The sequence below is a fragment of the Mytilus californianus genome, unplaced genomic scaffold (genome assembly GCF_021869535.1).
Source record: "Mytilus californianus isolate M0D057914Y unplaced genomic scaffold, xbMytCali1.0.p SCAF_8, whole genome shotgun sequence".
Lineage (NCBI taxonomy): Eukaryota > Metazoa > Mollusca > Bivalvia > Mytilida > Mytilidae > Mytilus > Mytilus californianus.
Window position 1 is genome coordinate 75,270,433 of NW_026262734.1, and position 22,532 is coordinate 75,292,964.

At 31.1% G+C, this 22,532-nt stretch overlaps 1 protein-coding gene across 1 annotated transcript in view; it reads right to left on the minus strand.

Moving 5' to 3' along the window:
* The window catches only part of LOC127712483 (uncharacterized), a 108,580-nt gene that overhangs the window by 71,116 nt on the left and 14,932 nt on the right, over positions 1-22,532 (minus strand). The window contains exon 2 of the mRNA XM_052218946.1: positions 20,987-21,174. Within this exon, the coding sequence (XP_052074906.1) occupies positions 20,987-21,174 (188 nt within the window). The remainder of the gene's footprint in view (positions 1-20,986; positions 21,175-22,532) is intronic.

Sequence of the window (22,532 nt, forward strand, 5' to 3'; positions counted from 1 at the left end):
CTCAGAAATTGACGAAATTACTGCAGAATGATCACTAACCAGTGCAGTTCATAAAATGATAACCATTAGGCTTGTAACTTTGTTTGTATAATTTTCCAGAGGCAGAGCTTCAGAAAAGACCATGGTAAAATCGTATTTTGGCCATTTGCACGTCAAAATTGTTTTCCTTAACGTTCTTGTGATTCTATAATCATTTTACCACAAGAATTATTTTACAAAATATTTCTTCAATCTTGTCCATATCTCTTGGTTTTTTCAAAACTCTATTAACAGAAACTTATTAACATTCAGTTTAAGTTTGCAAACAAGCGCTTCAATTACATTTAATTTGTACAAGTGCTCCAAAAACTTGTCGAAGTCATAAATGATTTTCAAACAAAGGCAATGAATGTCTTCTATTGGGAAGAAGGAATTTTTATTGAAAGCTGTAAAATATCTTGGCGAGCGAAGAAAATTTGATGAAAATCGTAAAAAAATATATGATGATAGTTGTCTCATTGGCAATCATACCACGTCATCTTATATTTATATGGAAAGAAAACCCATGATTCACTTAAACACAGAAAAGGAGTGAAAGATGAAAACAATTTGTATAGAAAATACATATCATTATACATGTATTTCAAAAATCATATAACACATGATATACAAAAGTAATCAGACACCATAACCACACGTGCACTCATAAACATCACTCTCTATCTGGAGGATCACACGCTTACTCTCAAATCAGTATTAAGAATTAAATATTTGTATGAAAACCTAAAAAGTAAAAAATTTGAGGTAAAGAGAGGTATAAATGGACCATAAGGGACCTCATAATAAAGACAAAGAGGTACATTAGTGGTTTTCATCATCTTATAGTCTTCTTTTGTATCATATTCAACTGTTTTTATGCAGATGAAATGAATATTTAATCATTTATTGATGGTATTATTGATCCACACTATATTCTATCATGATGCTTGCGTGATTTGGATTTTATGAAGAAATTTTGATCAAATCGCTGTAGATGTCATGTTACTTTATGTTAAATTTCTCTCAAACTATGGAACTGATTAAAACAAAACTAGACAGTAACGCTTGAAATAACCTAGATTTCACAAAGAAATGAACTATATAATCTGCACTTCTGACTGACCACTTTAATTTTGGAGTAAAAGAACGTGAACAATACACGACTGGCTGAATTCTGTACAGTCAAGTCTGGTTTAACCTTGCATACCAGACTCCTGTGATGTATTTCTTATTATTATAATTTTCCTTCATAGATGTTGATGATGTATCGGTGTCTGACATCTAATGGCAAATATATATAATGCATAGCAGGAAGAGAACATGTTATAAAACTTAATGAGATACGAATATGAACTGCAACTGGAGGTTCTTTAGAGCCTGTGTCGCTCACCTAGGTCTATGTTCATCTTCACAAGTTGACTTATTTGTAGAACTTGTCTTGTTGATCATTTTTTCTATTTACAGTGAATTTCTATCTTTTATAATTTGCAAAATAATAGGCCAAAAATTGGTAAAAATTGTAATTTAAGAGCAAGAACTCAAATAAGTAGTCAATTGACGATTTCCACCATGTCAACTTAGAACAAGTAGTGTTTATCTTGCTGATAGTTTTTGCTATTTGAAGTGTCTATCTATCTTTTATATTTCTAAATGATATGCATAAACAAAGAAAATAGGTAGAAATCGTCATTAAAGAGCAATAACTCCAAAAATTCGTAAGGGTTCCGCGGAACCCAGTGTCTCGCCTACTTTTTGCTGTTAATCACAGGCTCAACAAAAATGAGGAAAAAAATTAATAAAAATATTCCTCTCTATACTATCTTTTGATTGTAAGTTGCTTCTGTCCAAGTTTGGTAAAAATCCAGGAAAGTTTATGAATCTAATAAATGTTTTAAAAACTTAAACTGCAGACTGTATGTAATGTTAACTGGAAGAAAAACTAAGTCCATTTATAAGTAAAATACGGAAAAAATGGAACAAAATTTCCTTCTAGATACTAGCTTTTAATCATAAACAAGCTTCTGTCCAAGTTTGGTACAAATCCAGGACAGTTTAAGAAAGTTATTAAAATTTCAAAAACTTTAACCACAGAGTGAATGTAATGTTTCCTGACAGAAAAACTAAGTCCATTTATAAGTAAAATACGGAAAAAAATGGATTTTTTTTTTTAACAAAATTTACTTTTGAATATTATCTCATGATCATAAACAAGCTTCTGTCCAAGTTTGGTACAAATCCAGGATAGTTTAAGAAAGTTATTAAAATTTCAAAAACTTTAACCACAGAGTGAATGTAATGTTTCCTGGCAGAAAAACTAAGTCCATTTATAACTAAAATACTGAAAAAATGGAATTTTTTTTTTACAAAATTTACTTTTGAATATTATCTTATGATCATAAACAAGCTTCTGTCCAAGTTTGGTAGAAATCCAGGATAGAATAAGAAAGTTATTAAAATTTCAAAAACTTTAACCACAGAGTGAATATTTGTGGACGCCGCAGACGCCGACGGAATGTAGGATCGCTATGTCTTGCTTTTTCGACAAAAGTCGAAGGCTCGACAAAAAGGAGTCGACTGATGATTTCCGCTGAATTATTTGTAGATCTTGTCTTGCTGATTATATTTCCCTTTTTAATAGTTTTTATCTATCTACTCAAGTTTTTAAAAGATATTAAGTAATAAATGGAGAATGTGTCCATGGGACACAAATGATGCTCCCGCTTGCAAATAGTGTTATAAAGGGACATAACTCAAGAATGGTAAAAGTGACACCACCAAAATTTGAATTTGATCTGAGTTTTGTGGTAATAAGCATTGTGTATAAGTTCCATAACATTTGGCATTCAGCTGGGGTACTACTTGTACAAGTAATTTTTATTTTCTTGAAGAAGTAAATAATAATATACTTATATAAGTAAGTTTTGTTATGTTCATTATTCTTATAATGTTTGAATAATCTCCCCTTAATTTTCTCAAAAAATTTACTTGTATTATAAGTAATTTTTTTTTACAATCCCTTAAATTCTCTAGTTTTTAGATGTAAAAACATGCCTTTAATGATTTTTCTCTGGTTAGTTTATAATTTTTTATTAGAGTTCAATGTTTCACCTCATTGATTCAACAAAGAAACTAATAGTGCAAGGCCTTTAAAAATTGCCCCTTGGGGGCTTGTAAATGAGCAGTGTTCTGAAGATAACAGACAAATGAGATTTTCATTGTCCATGAAATTACACTTACATGATAAGTAAAGATATCTGCAAAGGACAGACAATTAAAAGTTCTATTAGTGCAAAAAAGTCCTGAGAAATTCAAGAAAAGAAGATAGTATGACTTATTTACTTGTATAAGTAAAAAAATCTGAATGTCTAAAGGGACATAACTAAGCCAATAAAAAACTTTACCTAAACAAGTAAATAAAATACACTTATACAAGTATCTTACAAATTTACTTATATAAGTATATTAATATTTATTTCTTCAAATAAATAAAAATACTTGTACAGGGTAAAACTTTGTGCTCCCTCTGCAAAGGCATAAAAACGCAAAAAATTGTCACTTAAGGGCAATGACTCAAATAAAAAGTCACATAAAGATTTTAGACATTAGAATGTTTTGTACATCTCTTGTATTGCTGATTTATATTTAAGCTTATTTAAGTTTTTATCTATACATTATAGTTTTCAAGATAATAGGCAAAAACACTAAAAAAAGGGGTAAAACTTGTCATTAAAAAGCAATAACTCCAATAAGGAGTAGTCATATGATTTTGATTATCTTGACTTATTGGTAGATCTTGTCTTGTTGATCATTTTGGCTTATTTAAATTTGTATCTATCTATAATAGTTTTCAAGATAATAGGCAACAACACTAATAAAATGCTTCGCGGAGTGCAGCTGGATACGACCACAGAGGTCCAACCCTGAACAGTTGGGATAAAAATGGACTTGATACAGGTCTGAATTTGGATTGTAAATAAATATTTGACACATAATAGGTTTCTGACACCAAATCACTGTAGTCAAATAACTTAGAATTGGTTATATGATTTGAATTTATATTCAATTTTTTGCTTTTGTGCAATTCACTATGCTGTTGCGAAATTGAACCCCCCCTTTTTTTTGCTTTTGTGAAATACACTATTATATTATGTTGTTGCGTATTGACCCCCCCCCCCCCCCAAAAAAAAAAAAAATCCCCCCCCCCCCTTTTCTTTGCAAAAAGAAAAATAATATTTGAAGAAATTTTCTTATTAATTTCTGTAATCTGAAATGAAAAAAAAAATTGTCCCCACAATTTCATTTTTACCCCCCTCCCCCCCTAATTTTTTTTCACCCCCCCCCCCCAATAATTACCATAATTATCAATTTAAATACATCATAAAAGTCTTAAAATAGAAAAAAAAAATCCCCCCACCCAATTTTTGAACTCCCTTATGATTCATCACCCCCAAACTCAATCCCAGCCTTCCCTTTGAGGTATGGTACCTTGCAGTACAATTTCAGAGAGATCCATACACTTGAACACAAGTTATTGTCTGGAAACTAGAAAAATGCTTGTTTTTGGCCCCTTTTTGGCCCCAAATTCCTAAATGTTTAGGGCAATTACCCCCAAACTCAAACCCAGCTTTCCCTTTGTGATATGGAACCTTGTAGTACAATTTCAGAAAGATCCATAGACTTACACACAAGTTATTGTCATGAAACTAGAAAAATGCTTGTTTTTTGCCCCTTTTTTGGCCCCTAATTCCTAAAATTTTGAGGCAATTACCCCCAAAATCAATCCCAGCATTCCCTTTGTGATATGGAACCTTGTGATACAATGTCAGAGAGATCCATACACTAACACACAAGTTATGTCTGGAAGTTACAAAAATGCTTATTTTTGGCCCCTTTTTTGGCCCTTAATTTCTTAACTGTTGGTACCATAACCCCCAAAATCAATCCCAACCTTCCTTTTGTGGTATTGAACCTTATGGTAAAATTTCATAGAGATCCATTCACTTAAACTTAAGTTAGAGTGCGAAAACCAATGTGTCTTCGGACGACAATGACGACGCCGACGTCATACCAATATACGACCACAAAATTTTTTTGCGGTCGTATAAAAATGGGTAAAAATTGTCATTAAAGAGGAATAACTCCAATAAGACTTCATCAAACAATTTTGACTACGTTGACTTATTTGTTGATCTTTTCTTGCTGATCATTTTTGCATATTAAAGATTCTGACTATCTATTCATGCTATTATTATTATTAAGATATTAAGATATTAAGATATACTGGTAAGACAAAAACGCAAAAGATGGGTAAATATCGTCATTAAAGGGCAATAAATCCAATAAGGAGTTGTCGGACCATTTCAGCCATGGTGAACTTATTTGTAGATCATTTTTGCATTTCAAAGTTTCTTTCTATCTATCATACTTTTTAAGATAATAGGCAAAATAGAAATAAACTGTTGACACAAGACATTTGTCTCGCCTGTCTGCAGAAAATTAAAACAATAGGCTCTCAAGAGCCTGAATCATTCACCTGTAATTTTATGCTTAAATCTTTCATCAATGATTATTTTTGCTTTCAATATATATATTAATGAGTGGCTTAAAAATGCCATTTAAATGTTCTTTGTATCTGTCATATTTTCTTCAAAAGCAAAAAAATGCATTTTACCCCTATGTTCCATTTTAGCAATAGTGGCTATGTTTCTTAGCGTACAAGGAAATAAAATACAAAATTTATACTAGATACTCTGAAACTCATTCAGCCCAAGTTTGGCTGAAATTGATTCAGCAGTTTCAAAGGAGAAGATTTCTTAAATAAGCACACTAGATGAACAAATTGTGAAAAATTGTCTTTAAAGGGCAATAACTCCTTAAGGGTCAATTGACAACTTTGGTCATATAAACTTATTTGTAGATCTTACTTTGCTGAACATTTTTTCTGTTTACAGTTTATCTTTATCTATAATAATATTCAAGATAATAACCAAAATTGCAAAATTTCCTTAAAATCATCAATTCAGGTGCAATAACCTAAAAATAAGATATCCGATTTGGCTGATAATTTCAAAGCAGGTAGACCTTGACCTAATAAATACTTTAACTTCTTGTATGCTTTCCTCTAAATGCTTTAGTTTTTGAGATATGTCAAAAATTGCATTTTACCCTATGTTCTGTTTTAGCCATGGCAACCATGTTTTCTGAGGAAATAGAAAATAAAACACAAATTTTATTCTAGATAACCTAAGAATCATTCAGCTTAAGTTTGGTTTAATTGACAATTTAGGTCATTAAACTTATTTGTAGATCTTACTTTGCTGAACATTTTTGCTGTTTACAGTTTATCTATAATAATATTCAAGATAATAACCAAAAACTGCAAAATTTCCTTAAAATTACCAATTTAGTGGCAGCAACCCAACAATGGGCTGTTAGACTCATCTGAAAATTTCAGGGCTGATAGAACTTGACCTTATGAACATTTTTAACCCATGCCAGAGTTGCTCTAAATGCTTTAGTTTTTGAGATATAAGCCAAAAACTGCATTTAACCCCTATGTTCTATTTTTAGCCATGGATTGTAATTACAAATTTGACACATAAAAGGTTTCTGACACAGAAATTGACAGAACAACTGTAGTCAAAGAACTTAGAATTGGTTATATGATTTGAATTTATATTCAATTTTTTGTGCAATACACTTTGCTGTTGCGAATTGACCCCCGCTCCCCCCACAACAAAAAATAAAAAATTTACCCCCCCCTTTTTTTTTGCTTTTGTGCAATACACTATGCTGTTGCATATTAACCCCTCCCCCCCCCCCCCCACACACACACATTTTGCAAAAAAAATAATATTTGAAGAATTTTTCTTTTTAATTTCTGAAATCTGAAATGAGAAAAAATTGACCCCACACAATTTCTTTTTACCCTCCCCCACCTTTTTCCCCCAAAAAATTCTTTCCCTCAAGATATGGTCATAATCTCAATTCAAATGTCCAATGGAATATGCAACCATAATTACCCATTTAAATTTACCATAGTGCTAACTTAATCTATTTTATAATAGAATTTAAAATATGATTTCAAATCTTTCATATGGAATTTTTTTGTAAAAAAAAAAGATGCAACATTTGCAGATATTTTTACTGGTCTTCCTTTATAAATATGCATTTCTTTAAACATAATTTAACAGCAGTGTAAGGGAGGTAATCAAAACATTTGGATTACCTCCCTTACACTGCTTTTAAATTGTCTTAAGGGGGCTCGCGGGTTAAAATTTTCGCGCCAACTGCGCAGGAAGTTGCGCATCGATATCGCAAGTCATCCTATTGTCGTAATTGTCAATAATAATTAATTTTGATTATTATAAATAATCTATTTGATTTAGATATATAACAAAACAATGTTGTTATCGAAAACTGTAATTCTAGAATTTTACAAACAAATTTATTGCTATTTTCATTGATGCAAATGCACTTCCGTTTTGTGGTAATGGCATGTTCTTCCCGGCGTGAGAAGATAAACACAAGATAAATCACAATAATCGAACACGTGGGCTGCTTTTCATGAATACTGAAACAAAGATCGAAAATATTAGAACACGATCTTCATTTTAGTAGCTTATGAAGCAGTTTCACACTTGCTTTACACTAGAAAAGGACCCGGAAATATGCGTAAAATGTATGTAATATTTTGTAAACAAACAAGGAATATAAATGTAAGGGACTTGTCATTTTTTACCTGGGAGGGGGGGCTGGTCATTTTGAATTCAAAAATACAAAATTTCTTGATCCCCCCATAATATTTCACTATTTTTATTTGATCCCCCCTGTGAAAACATTTAAAAAAATGTGATCCCCCTCTATTAAACATGCCAAAATTTTAACATGCAAAACACTTATCATTTTACAAATGTATGTCACGAATATGTTGAAAATGAAATATTCTCAGTGGATTGAGTCCAAAAACATATTTGAGGGAAAATTGCCTTGAAATAGGGCTCTTCCTGTGGCCACTATGGGTATAATGGGTCTTCAACACAGCGAGAAAATCCAGCCCCTGGAGGCTGGGTCCAGCTAGCCCCTAAATAATAATGTATTGTCCAGGGAAATTGGACGTCACACTGAACACCAAAACATATAAATGAACCAAAAATTAAAATACATACAAGACTAAAAAAGACTAGAATTTCACGACTTAGGACAGGGTAAGGCGCAAACAATATTTTAGGTTAAACATGTTTTGCCAGATGTTAACCCTCCACTGTCTGTAACCAATGTGGAATAAGCAAAAACACAGCAATACCCACACTAAAATGAGTGATGCTCATTGTACAATGTACTTGTGGTAAATGTTATGACACATTTTTTACAGACCTCTTAGGGTCCAGGAGTCGTTTTCACATTAACATGGTTAATCTTACAACTAAGATCGATAGTACAATGTAATTCATGGTGTGTTGACTAAATCACCATTTAGTTGCAACTTGGGAATTGTGTTATATATAAAAAAAGAAGATGTGGTATGATTGCCAATGAGACAACTCTCCACAAGACCAAATGACACAGAAATAAACAACTATAGGTCACCGTACGACCTTCAACAATGAGCAAAGCCCATACCGCATATATAAAGTCAGCTATAAAAGGCCCCGGAATGACAAATGTAAAACAATTCAAACGAGAAAACTAACGGCCTAATTTATGTACAAAAAATTAACCAATAACAAAAATGTGACACATCAACAAACGACAACCACTGAATTACAGGCTCCTGACTTGGGACAGGCACATACATACAGAATGTTGTCTACATCAGACACCATAAGTAAATTAATACAAATGACTATTTGACTTTTCGGGGGAAAAGGCAGGAGTTTCTTTTGCAAACAGAATTTTCATTTACTCTGTTGTTAGTTTAGATTATTAGTCCCCTACCGACGAAGTCGAATGGGACTTTTGGTTTGCACTCTGTCAGTCTGTCTGTCTGTCCATCAATCAGGAACCCCACCACCCTCTTTTTCTAAAATTCTGGGTCCCTCTTGTAGATTATTCATGTAAAACTTGGCACATATCATACTGTGTTGATTATTTAATGATAACATGGATAAGGTGAGGTGCATATTGAACTATATATTTCAAACAATTTACTGTTGTATTAAAATTTTGTTCTCTTTGTTAAATTTTATGTCAAATGTCTTAATCAATAAAGTTATATCAGTATGTGTTTTGCTAGAACAGTGCACTTTTCATGGACAGAATTAAAAAGTTAGATTAATTCAAATCGGGCTATGCTTATAAATTAGTTGGAATTGAAAAAGGGGGGTACATGTAATAGTTCTTATAATTATTTTCAAAGTGGCAAAATGTAAAAGGTTATTCAGGTTATTTCATTGATTCGTTACTTTTATAATTTCTTTATAACATACAAATGAATGTACATTTTTTGTATTTTTTAACATATGGGAAGTGAACGGCCATACTTTGAGTTAGAGCTGGTAGATATTCTATGATTTTAATATATATTTTTGCCTAAAAGTAGAACATTATATAAAAAAAAAGATGTGGTATGATATCCAATAAAACAAAAAAACAAATGACACAGAAATTAACAACAATAGGTCACTGTACCGCATTCGACAATGAGCAAAGCCCATACCACATAGTCAGCTTTAAAAGGCCTGTAAAAATTTAATTGAGAAGGTGCAAGTCTAGTGTGTTTTTTTATATTTTCATTTACCAGGTATTGTCTGAAAGAAATGCAGGTAACAAAATGTTACAAATATGTTTCTAGGATTTCGAAAAAAGGAGCAAACGCCTTCCCAAACTAGGCAACGGTTGAAGCGGGACATGTAAAAAGGCTATGAATTAACCATATATGTACATCCCCTAAATCCACCTCTTTAAAATAATGAAATAATTTTATTTTCAAACTGAATAGACATTTTTTATAGACTTTGCATGACCTTAGACATGTTAGAGTAGGGAATTATAAAAGAGTTGACAAAGTAAATATACAATCTTTATTAAAGACAATACTGATATATCCATTTTAATCATGTAGCTTAGGTAGTTTATTTTTTACATTAATTTATTTAACAATGTTAAATGCCCTAATATATTATGTAGCATGTATGTAAAGCAATTGAAGAATAATTCAGTGTATCAAGGATTCAAGATTTATTACAATTATTCAAAATTTAGATTAATGTGTGTCTGAAAAATAAAAGATTATCCAAAGAAGGTGGCTTTACATGCATGATGCATGACATAAAATTGTTTTTTTTTCTACCAATTTAAAATTTTTAAGGTTTTTTAATTCTTCCACATGAGTATAAAACGTGCTTGGCCATGTATAATTGAATAGAAAAAAAAACGACAGTGCAAGGGCTGTATAGCCAGTCAAGGTCTTAAAACTCCCATCATCATCATGATTGAAAAAAGTTATTTGGTCAATTTAGGCAATAACGCATATTTACACATAAAAATTAATACAGAAGCTATAGGAAATAGATTGTTTTTGCATAAGTTAAGAAGTACAATGTACGCTAATGCAATATATTTTTCAATTTTTAGTGGAAAATTTGCATGTAATTTTAGTCCCAATTGTTATACACATGTTAATTGTATTTGGTGAACTTACTATCCTACCAAAGAAAATAAAGGTAGTATATGAAATGAAACAGGTACACTTATCAAAATAATTTACTGTTGAGAACTTTATAAAGTGCATTTGAATTAATTGTAAGAGGGAGGAAAAGGGGGGGGGGGGGGGGTAGACAGGTATTTGCATAACTGATTATACAGAACAGGATTTTTAAAAATTGGCACACTTTGAAAAGAAAATCATAAGGTTATATGAATAGAATAAACCTGTGAAGTTGGCCTGCTACTAATCAAACCATGCAATTCAACACTTTTAAATAAGTTATTTTTTTGGGGGAATTTATTGAATGTAAATAAGTAATTTATGGGAACTGAAATTTGATCATAAATGAGTACTTTTGTCACAATACTGCATGTTGTTATTTATATTTATTTGAAAAAGTTACCAAGATTGGAATTTATTATGCCCTGCCACAAATGTGGATGGATTATATAGATTGATACTAGTATACCTTTGTCAGTCCATAAGTATGTACATCCCTTTCCAGTAAAGTTTTGCATTTATCTCTATTTCTCAGTATTTAATGGTAATATATCACTGATATTTTTTCTCCACAGACATCTTGTATACTAGTAATGCTAGTAGTACTATACATTACTTGAGTCACTTTGACCTACATTTATTGCTTTTGTGTCTTTGGTTAAGTCTTGTGTTTAGGTTCATTTCACAGAAACCTATTGTGATATATCATCACTACAGTATTCTTTAATGATACCACACAGGTCATCAACAATTTGATTACTGTGACCTACATTTAATGGCAGGACATCCTGTGTCTTATAGACACATTTTCTATTTAATACAAATCTAATAACACACTATTTAACCTGAAATTGTTTATGTATGTAATTTCAAAAGCATAAAACGGATAAATTGACAGATATAACAAAAGGATTATATGGCGGGTGTATCAGGTTCAACTATCTCATGTGTTAATTTTTATACATAAACAAGTACTAGGAAATGAAAGAAGAATTTGTCTATGTCAAACTTAGATATGCTCCTGTAATAATTCCATTATACAACAAACATAGAAGCTGTCCTGTGTGCTATATTTGTCAGCATTGTGTTTAAAATTTCAAATATATATAAAAAGGTGGGATATACGGGGCATGATTGCCACTGAGAAAACTTGCCACCAGAGACCAAAAGAGATAGAAGTTAAGAGATATATGGCCTTCAACAATGAGCCAATTCCATACCGTTTGGCAAGCTATAAAACCAAATGACAAATGTAAGGCAATTCAAACATGTTAAAACAGCCTGATTTATGTACAAAACACCAATAAAATAAAAATACCTTGCAAAGTTTCATCAAAATTGGAATACTAATGTTAGAGGTCCCTGAGGTGGGATATTTATTGCAGATGAGGGATTCCTCTTGTAAACTGAAAAATCAGTTTAAGTCAGGTGTCTGAGTGAGCAAGTTTTATTACAATCAAGCAAGAGATACTAAAATTATCAACTGAAACCAGTGGTATTAAACAAGTGAACGAGCAGACAAACTAAGAACTATTTGCCTCAGGGATTCCATAGTCCATATAAATATGCAGGTTCTAAAAACAAACACACCCCTATTGTAATAGATACTGCCTGATCATTTTTCAAATAGTTTGGTATTGAATTTGAACTGAAAATTTAAAAAAATCCCAAAAATTAGTGATTTTCCATTTTGACTGCTGGTTGCCATGGCAACCGATATGCAAATCAACTGTTTGGAAATGTTATATATATTATATATGGTCTTACATGTATAGAGGGTATAACAAGTTTTTATAACCAGGTCTCTCTATATCTGGTCTCAAAATTAGAAAAATGTGTAAAAGACAGAGTTATCTCCCTTTTTGAAAAAATGCTCATTATTTTTAATGATGTACATTTTTTGTCTTAACTAGACGGTGACTTGTTGATTTTATTTTTTATTATTTAAAAAGACTATTTCAGCAACAGAAAAAACACAAACATTAAAAAATCCTATATTAGGTTTCATGAGAAATTCTTCAAAAAAGATGGCTATGCATTCATTTCCCTATCATTTCTATAGTAATCTTGAATGAAAACCAATAAACTTGAACCCTTCAAAAAAATTTAACTAGACGGTGAACCCATTTTTTTATTTTTATTTTCCACTTAATATATGATAAAGTTCATTTATAAAAAGTATTAGCCAAATCCTATATTAGATATTTATACCACCCAGCCACCTTAATTGTTCATTAACCTTTACTTTATACATAATTTAAAAGCAGTGTAAGGGAGATAATTCAAATGATGTATTTGAATTACCTCCCTTACACTGCTTTAAATTATGTTTTGTACTACAGTACTTGTCCATTAACCAGGACACCCTTGTTTTTCCCCCTTTTTTTAGCGGTCGTATAAAAACTTCAAAATTTCCTTAATACTAACAATTAAGTGGCAGCAACCCAACAATGGGTTATCAGATTCATCTAAATGCTTTAGTTTTTGAGATATAAGCCAAAAACTGCATTTTACCCCTATGTTCTATTTTTAGCCATTGCGGCCATGTTTTTTGAAGAAACAAAAAATAAAACACAACTTTATTCTAGATACCCTAAGGATCATTCAGCTTAAGTTTGATTGGAATTGGTTCAGTAGTTTCAGTGGAGAAGATGTTTGAAATAGTTTACACCGGACGGGTGACGACGATGACGGATGCCAGGTGATGACAAAAGCTCACATTTCCTTCCGAAAGGTGAGCTAAAAAAGACAATCTGATGGACAACAACACTGCAATAACTCAAAGTCATTGGACCATGACCTAGGGGGCAGGGCCTTGAAATAGTCATCAAACTAATTTGTACTGATAGTAATACATTGTTATAGAAAATATCATTGACCTTTCACAAGTAGTTCCTATAAAACTAACTAGGCAGAAAAGTTAAAATTGAAAATTGCTTACGAATTCAAAGTCACTGGACCATGACCAACGGGGCAGGACCTTGAAATAGTCAGCACATTGATATGAACTGATAGTAATGCAACTTCATAGAAACTTTCGTTGATCTGTCACACGTAGTTCCTATCAAACTGATTTAAGCAGAGAAGTTAACATAGAAAATTGATAATTAATTCAAAGTCACTGAACCATGACCAAGGTCGAAATAGCTGTCAAACTGATATGTACTGATAGTAATGCATTTTTATAGAAAACATCATTGATCTAATACATGTAGTTCCCATCAAACTAACTTAAACAGAAAAACTTAACATTTAATATTGCTTTTTAATTGAAAGTCACTGGACCTTGACTAGTAGGCAGGGCCTTGAAATGTAATGATAGTAATGAAACTTTAAACAAAATATTGTTGATTTATCACACGTAGTTCCTATCAAACTAATTTAAACTTAACATGCTTAACAATTGTTGATGCATCCTCCTCACTGCCGTCACAGCCGGAAAACTAATACCAATGTCTCGCCTAAAATTTGTCATGTAAGGGCAATAACTCCTATAAAAGGTCATCTGACAGTTTTGATGTTAATACACAATACGTACTGATCATTCTGAACATTTATGCCCATGTCAGACATTCTCTATTCATAGTTACATGAGCTGTTTTCAAGATATGAGACAAAAATTGAATTTTGCCCCTATGTTCTATTTTAGCCATGTCAGCTATGTTGGTTGACAGGTGGGGTAATCTGACACATGTTTTTAACCAGATAATTATGGCACCCCAATGATAATTGTGTCTTAGTTTGGTTAAATTTGGCCCAATAGTTTTAGAGGAGAAGATTTTTGTAAAAGTCAACGAAATACTGATGTGGACCATGTGAGCTAAAAAATCAGTTGGGCTTGACTCAACAAATCGGCAAGAAGAACAATTTATCAAAACATGAAAGTGCTGGAAAAGGCATTTGCTGTATATTAAGCAATAAACATGCTTGCAAGTGTAACCCTTTTTAAGCTGTAACAAGATTCCATCCTTTATCACAAGTCACAAAATAATTTCATACAAAATATCTTGGGTTTATAACCATCATGACCATGATACATAACACTGAAATTTTGAAATGTAACATTCCACAAATCACAAGAATGGGCATACTTAATTAAGATCTCTGTTTTCATAATAATTAAATTGGCGAATCATACATGTCACACTTTTTGACAACACAGCAATCAGTGACATTTGTTAATCAGCTATGATCTATGGATTGGTGTCATAACCCGATTATGTATAAAATGTAAAATTTTGCATAAAATTACGTGAATATTTGTATATCTGTAATGATCAAAACCTTCAATTTTTAGCATTTACGTTCCTTGAATTTTTTTTCAATACGATAGTTATAGTCCGTTTGACTTCTATAAATCCTCAGAAAATAATTCTTAAAAATTCATTTTTACAAATAAACATTTTTTTTCTTGATGTATGTTAATGTATGAAATATACGAACTCTGACTATATCATAATTTTAGGCCAATAATAAAAAAAGTTACCCATTAGGTCTCTTTGTTACTTCTATTTTTTTTATATAAAATACTTGATGGAGAAAGTATGAATAGTGTAACAGCTTTCCATTCAAAACAAAAACATAAGACATGTGCTTTAAACCTGTTTCATTATACCATGTGACTTTTCTCATTTAAATAACGCTGACTAGCAAACAAACTTGGACTTCATTTAAGTTTTATGTTATGTGATTACTGAACTTATTGTATACATGATTTTGTATTTTCATTGTTCAATTTCTATGAGTAACCTTAGTAATATTTTCTACTGGACATTACTAGTATAACATTTCTAATAAAATGCTTCGCTGGGCGCAGCTTGATACGACCGCAGAGGTCGAACCCTGAACAGTTGGGGCAAGTATGGACACAACATTCAAGCTTGATACAGCTCTGAATTTGGATTGTGATTAAATATTTGACACAGCATAGGTTTCTGACACAGAAAGAATGTGGTCTAAGAACTTCAATTTTTTTAATTTACCTATTATGGTCCAATGTCCAAAATCAAAATACATGGTTAGATTCAGCATATCAAAGAACCCCATATATTCAATTTTTGTTGAAATCAAACAAAGTTTAATTTTGGACCCCAACTTGGACAAACTTGAAAACTGGTCCCATAATAAAAAATCTAAACACATGTTTAGATTCAGCATATCAAAGAACCCAAAGAATTCAATTTTTGTTAAAATCAAACTAAGTTTAATTTTGGACCCTTTGGACCTTAATGTAGACAAATTTAAAAAACGGGACCCAAAATTAAAAATCTAAAAACACAGTTAGATTTGGCATATCAAAGAACCCCAATAATTCAATTTTTGATGAAATCAAACAAAGTTTAATTGTGGACCCTTTTGGCCTCAATATGAACCAATTTGATAGCGGGCCCACAAATAAAAAATCTAAATACATGGTAAGATTCAGCATATCAAAGAACCCCATATATTCATTTTTTGTTGAAATCAAACAAAGTTTAATTTTGGACCCCAATTTGGACCAACTTGAAAACTGGGCCAAAAATCTAAAATCTAAATACATGTTTAGATTCAGCATATCAAAGAACCCCATATATTCAATTTTTGTTGAAATCAAACAAAGTTTAATTTTGGACCCCAACTTGGACCAACTTGAAAACTGGGCCCTTAATCAAAAATCTAAACACATGTTTAGATTCAGCATATCAAAGAACCCTAAGAATTCAATTTTTGTTAAAATCAAACTAAGTTTAATTTTGGACCCTTTGGACCTTAATGTAGACCAATTTAAAAAACGGGACCCAAAATTAAAAATCTAAATACACGGTTAGATTCGGCATATCAAAGAACCCCAATAATTCAATTTTTGATGAAATCAAACAAAGTTAAATTTTGGACCCTTTGGACCTCAATGTGGACCAATTTAAAAACGGGGCCCAAAATCCAAAAACTTAATACACGGTTAGATTCAGCATATTAAAGAACCCCAAGAATTCAAGAATAAAACCCCATTGAAATTGATCAAGAAATAAGCAATTTATACGAAGTATCTTCTTTTGCACAATACTGTGCAATTGAATATTTCTTGCTATTGCGCAATACTGTACAATTGACAATTTCTTGCTATTGCGCAATATTGTGCTATTGGATATTTCTTGCTATTGCGCAATACTGTTAAATTGAAGATTTCTTGCTATTGCGCAATACTGTGCAATTGAAAATTTCTTGCTATTGCACAATACTTATTATATAATAATTTACACATCCTATTTGGTGTGTATCTCCTACCATATCATTATTATTTGCTTTTAAATATAAATCAGAAATAACCAACTTAAAATGGAAAATTTTAAAAGAAAAAAAAAAGGAATAAAAAGAAAAAAAAAAAAAAAAAAAAATCCCCCCCCCCCCCCAATTTTTTGAACCCCCTTATGATTCATCACCCCCAAACTCAATCCCAGCCTTCCCTTTGTGGTATGGTACCTTGCAGTACAATTTCAGAGAGATCCATACACTTGAACACAAGTTATTGTCTGGAAACTAGAAAAATGCTTATTTTTGGCCCCTTTTTGGCCCCCAATTCCTAAACGTTTCGGGCAATTACCCCCAAACTCAATTCCAGCTTTCCCTTTGTGATATGGAACCTTGTAGTACAATTTCAGAAATATCCAAACACTTACACACAAGTTATTGTCATGAAACTAGAAAAATGCTTGTTTTTTGCCCCTTTTTTGGCCCCTAATTCCTAAAATTTTGAGGCAATTACCCCCAAAATCAATTACAGCCTTCCCTTTGTGATATGGAACCTTGTGGTACAATGTCAGAGAGATCCATACACTTACACACAAGTTATTGTCTGAAAGTTACAAAAATGCTTATTTTTGGCCCCTTTTTGGCCCCTAATTCCTTAACTGTTGGTACCATAACCCCCAAAATCAATCCCAACCTTCCTTTCGTGGTATTGAACCTTATGGTGAAATTTCATGGAGATCCATTCACTTAAACTAAAGTTAGAGTGCGAAAACCAATGTGTCTTCGGACGATGCCGGACGACGATGACGATGACGACGACGACGACGACGCCAACGCCATACCAATATACGACCAAAAAATTTTTAATTTTTGCGGTCGTATAAAAACTACAAAGTAGTTTTATGCAAAATTCAGTTTAGAAATTTTATTAAAAAGTTCCCCTTTTCATCAGTAAAGGTCTTTATGGTTATATTTTATCTAATTTTATTTTCATATTTTGAAAGTCATAAGCTGTGTTTTTTCAAGAAAAAAGTAAATATTAAATGTATTCCGTAAATACTTATTGGTGAAACTTTTTAGAGGCTCTCCATTTTGTTAATACTGTCATCATGCTTTAAGCATGAACAGCTTGCTTATATTCTTTTATAAGATATATATAAATATATAATCAAATTAAGGTAACAAAAGTTAAGATTTGGTAAGGAATAAAAACAAAATAAAACGTCTGATAATAATATTTTTTCCCACAAATAACATTTTTGTAGATACATGCAAGTTCATTTAATTTATAAAATCATATAAAACCAGTTATAAAAAAACTTAGATGATGGTCATTTTTCATGACATGTATAATGTCCTATGATATTTAAATGAGTTAAGTCACATGGTACAATGGAACAGGTTTAAAACACATGTCTAATGTTTTTGTTTTGAATGGAAGGCTGTTACACTATTCATACTTACTCCATCAAATATTTTATATAGAAAACAATAGAAGTAACATAGAGACCTAAATGGGTAACTTTTTTGATTATTGGCCTAAAATTATGATATTCATAGTCAGAGTTTGTATATATCATACATTAACATACATCAAGAAAAAAAATGTTTATTTGCAAAAATGAATTTTTAAGAATTATTTTCTGAAGATTTATAGAAGTCAAACGGATTATATTTCTTCTTGTGTATTTTCCCATTCAGCGAAAATTTAACCTGCCCATTTTGTCATCAAATCTCTCAAAAAAACCCGATATATGGTATATATATATAATTCATCTCAAATTTAGCCCAACAATGTTAGATCTGTAAATTCTCCCAAATATATATATATATACATTGTATATTACGTAGTAGAGAATTGATAAGAAGTAGTGGATTCGTAAACGATAATCAACGAGCGACTTTAGTCGCAAGTTGATTATCGTTTCCGAATCCACTACTTCTTATCAATTCTCTAGCTTAACCCATTTCTAGTAAAACGACTGTCTGTTTTACGTTTTGACAATGAATCAACGATATCTCATAAAAATAGTTTCGTATTTTGTCTTTTTTATTCTATAATAGCTGGAAATGATTAAATCCACACGGTTCGCATCTATATTTAGACATTTGACAAGTTAACATAAGTTTAAAATAACTTAAATGGGGTGTTAGCTCCCCTTTTTAACACCAGATTTTATTTTTGTATATAATACATATTTCATATAATGTTTAATCATTACAAATTATTTAAATTGAATAGATTTTGGTATATTTAATTTTTTTTAAAAAGATGTATATTAATATACAGAATTTATTTATCTTGTTTTGAAAAGTTAAAAAATTTTAATTACCAAAATTTAGAACCTTCAAAATGTATTTATATAATATTTAGCAACTTGAATTGGTATATTGGAGATTAATCACTGTGAAGCCGTTCTTAGTCAGATAAATATTACTAGCGTTGATGCCATAAACCTGCCATTTCATGATAATGCTCAAATTCATGTTGCTTTCCATAAGTATTTAAAGTATGTGCTAACGATTTAAATTGAACAATTATATTTAAATTTTGTTTAAACTGTTTCCGTTTCATTAAGTTAAGATTATTTTAACGTTATTACATTTGGCATATATCGTTCACCGGTCAATAAACTAGTTTTATCTGTGGTACGCATTCTGAATCCCCATCAGAATTGCTCTTGCTACGGACTTACAATGAATAAGTATGTGGATTTCATTCATTTACCATCAAGCTGTTCATAGCCGTGATCGTCTAGTCGTTGGTAACGAATGTCATAACAGTGATATTAGCAGTGCAAAGTTCGAACCTAGTATCCGGAATGAAATTTTTTCATTGTAATTTTTTTCTGCACCAAAATATTGTTTTAATCCTAGAACATGTAAAAGTATTATATATATTTCATTTTCATATAATGGCGATGATTTTGTTTCTGTTTTTACTGTCAAAGAAGTAGTTTTAACCCATTTCTTAAAAAAAAAACATAACACACAAAATAAAAAAAAAATCAATAAACATGAACAAACCAAGATATATATATATTTCATTAGATTACAAAAGTGAATTATCAATGAGACAGAAATACAGTTAAATGACATGTATTGACAATTAAGCGCTTTAAGAGTACTATTCATATAATGATTGATGTCAGCCATCGTGGTGTAGTGGTATCATGCATAGACTGAAGAGTATTGATTATAAAGAAAATACGCGCGGGTTCGAATTCTACACATGCCACTCGTTTTTGAGAGGATAAAAGATCGTAAGTTAAAAGGTTAAAGTTATAATTTAAGTTCTCTTAAGTTAATACTATGGTCAGTGGATTCTTGAAAAATAATCTACAGTAAGAACAATAGACTGACGTCAGAGAAATGGGTTAACAGTTGGTAAGCCATCCACCAAAACCAATAACTGTAACCTTAATCATATGTGCATATGTACACATAAATGAGAATAGTGGGAACTACATTTCAGTGTGTATAGATTAAGTAGCTAATCTGGATACTTTCAGTTTTGGAGAGTTCTAATCTTTTCAAAAAAATATATAAGATATATATAAATAGGAATAGGAGGTATTCATGGTATTGTTAATATAATGCAAATCTATTAAATGTTTTACAATTTGTTATCTATGGAAGATCTGTTGATTGTGTCTATTAAATTTAACTAAAAATTTACTTGACTCAGTAGGATTTACAGCTTGACATTCTGTTACATGTAAGTCACCTTTTCATTGTAGAAGACTGTATGTATGTTGGCCCCTGATCACTATGTATGATTTACAGCTTCGACATTCTGTTACATGTAAGTCACCTTTTCATTGTAGAAGACTGTATGTATGTTGGCCCCTCACTATGTATGATTTACAGCTTCGACATTCTGTTACATGTAAGTCACCTTTCCATTGCAGAAGACAGTATGATGGCCCTATATCATGTATATGTCTTTTGGTTATTTTGTTGTGAATTTGCCATCTCATTCACATATATCCCATATCTTCATTTATTGATATAAATTTTACCTTGAGTTTGATATAACAAGAATTTCTAATACAAATATGTCTAGGAGATCTAACTTAACTGTTAACCTACCTTGAACTTTGTCTGTTTATTATAGTAGCTGAAGATTACTGTGCTTTCTTGTTTGGTCTTTCTAAATGTCCAATTTATTGCTGTCAAGTTATTAAATTCTACTTTAGAATCACCATATTCAAATTTGGTTGAAACTTCTTTACCTGCACAAAGACTCACTGGTTCTTGGTAAACATAATTTGGATCACCTGTTAAGTAAAGACAATAATAACTAACAGATGCATTATGAGTGTATAATATACAAGTCTGTCTAATTTTGATTATTGCTTTCACTGCAGCAATTCAACAAATTCAAACAATTTATTACCATGATATAAACAAACAAAATGAGCTTGTATATATATGTTTTACATGTTTCTATAGAAATAAACATTACAAAAAAGTTCTGAATCATTTGTTGTTAAAAATCTAAGACATTATGAGACATGATTGTATAGCCACATTTTTTATGATATAAATTCCAGAACTTTTAAACATTAACTATAAAAATCTTAACTTCATTCGAGCCAATATATTGTATAAGTTTAATTAAAATCCTTTGAATCACAAACTTAAAATATTGTTAAACATTCTTGTAATAATTAAAATCTTGCTTTTAAATGAACAAAATCATAGTTAAAAGGACTTTGGCCTATCATTAAAGTTTAACATTATTTTATTGTCTAGAAACCAGCTAAATGTTTGCTTTTGGCTTGTTTTTGGCCCAAAATTCTTAAACAGTTAAGGCCATAAACCCCCAAAATCAATCCAAACCTTCCTTTTGTGGTATGGAACCTTGTGGTACAATTTCATAGACATGATAGAGGTCCATATGTACACTTATACTGTCTGCAAACCAAGTGTCTTTGGACGACGACGATTATGACCATTATACATGTTTTACTGCCTCAAATGTTTGCGGTCTTATAAACACTTATTTGAAATTGAAATAGAAGGGCAAACATGCCTGTTCTCAGATTAGAAGTACCTGTTATTGTACTTCCTTACTTCAGGGAACAAGTGCTCCCTTACATTGTATGTGAATTAAAGATTTATGTATGTTGAATATTTCAGCACAAGCCAGACTAAGTAATTGTTTGACATGAAATGACTGTCACTTTATCTAAACTAGAGACAACATGGCTATAAATGCCTGAATTTGGTTAAACTAGCATAGAAAGCATTGAAGCCATGTATAAGTGGTTTGATACCTTCATAATCAACTGTACATAATATCATATATACATGTATACATATATATATATATATATATATAAGTCTAGAGATTTGCACAACGATACTAATATAAGATGGTATTATACGAAGATGTTGTTAATAAATCGTGTTGACAAATATTTCGGCTTAACAAATAGCCTTCTTCGGTGTCAATTATTTTAACAATACTGATAATATGTATAAAAATAGCTCAATAATACAGGTAAGTTTTGGTCTATTGATTTAATCCAAAATCCTGAACATCATAATATAAAACAAAACTCAATACTCAAATATACATGACTGTGTATATTTACAACCCAAAATGAGTGAAAAATAAAACTTAGTATTT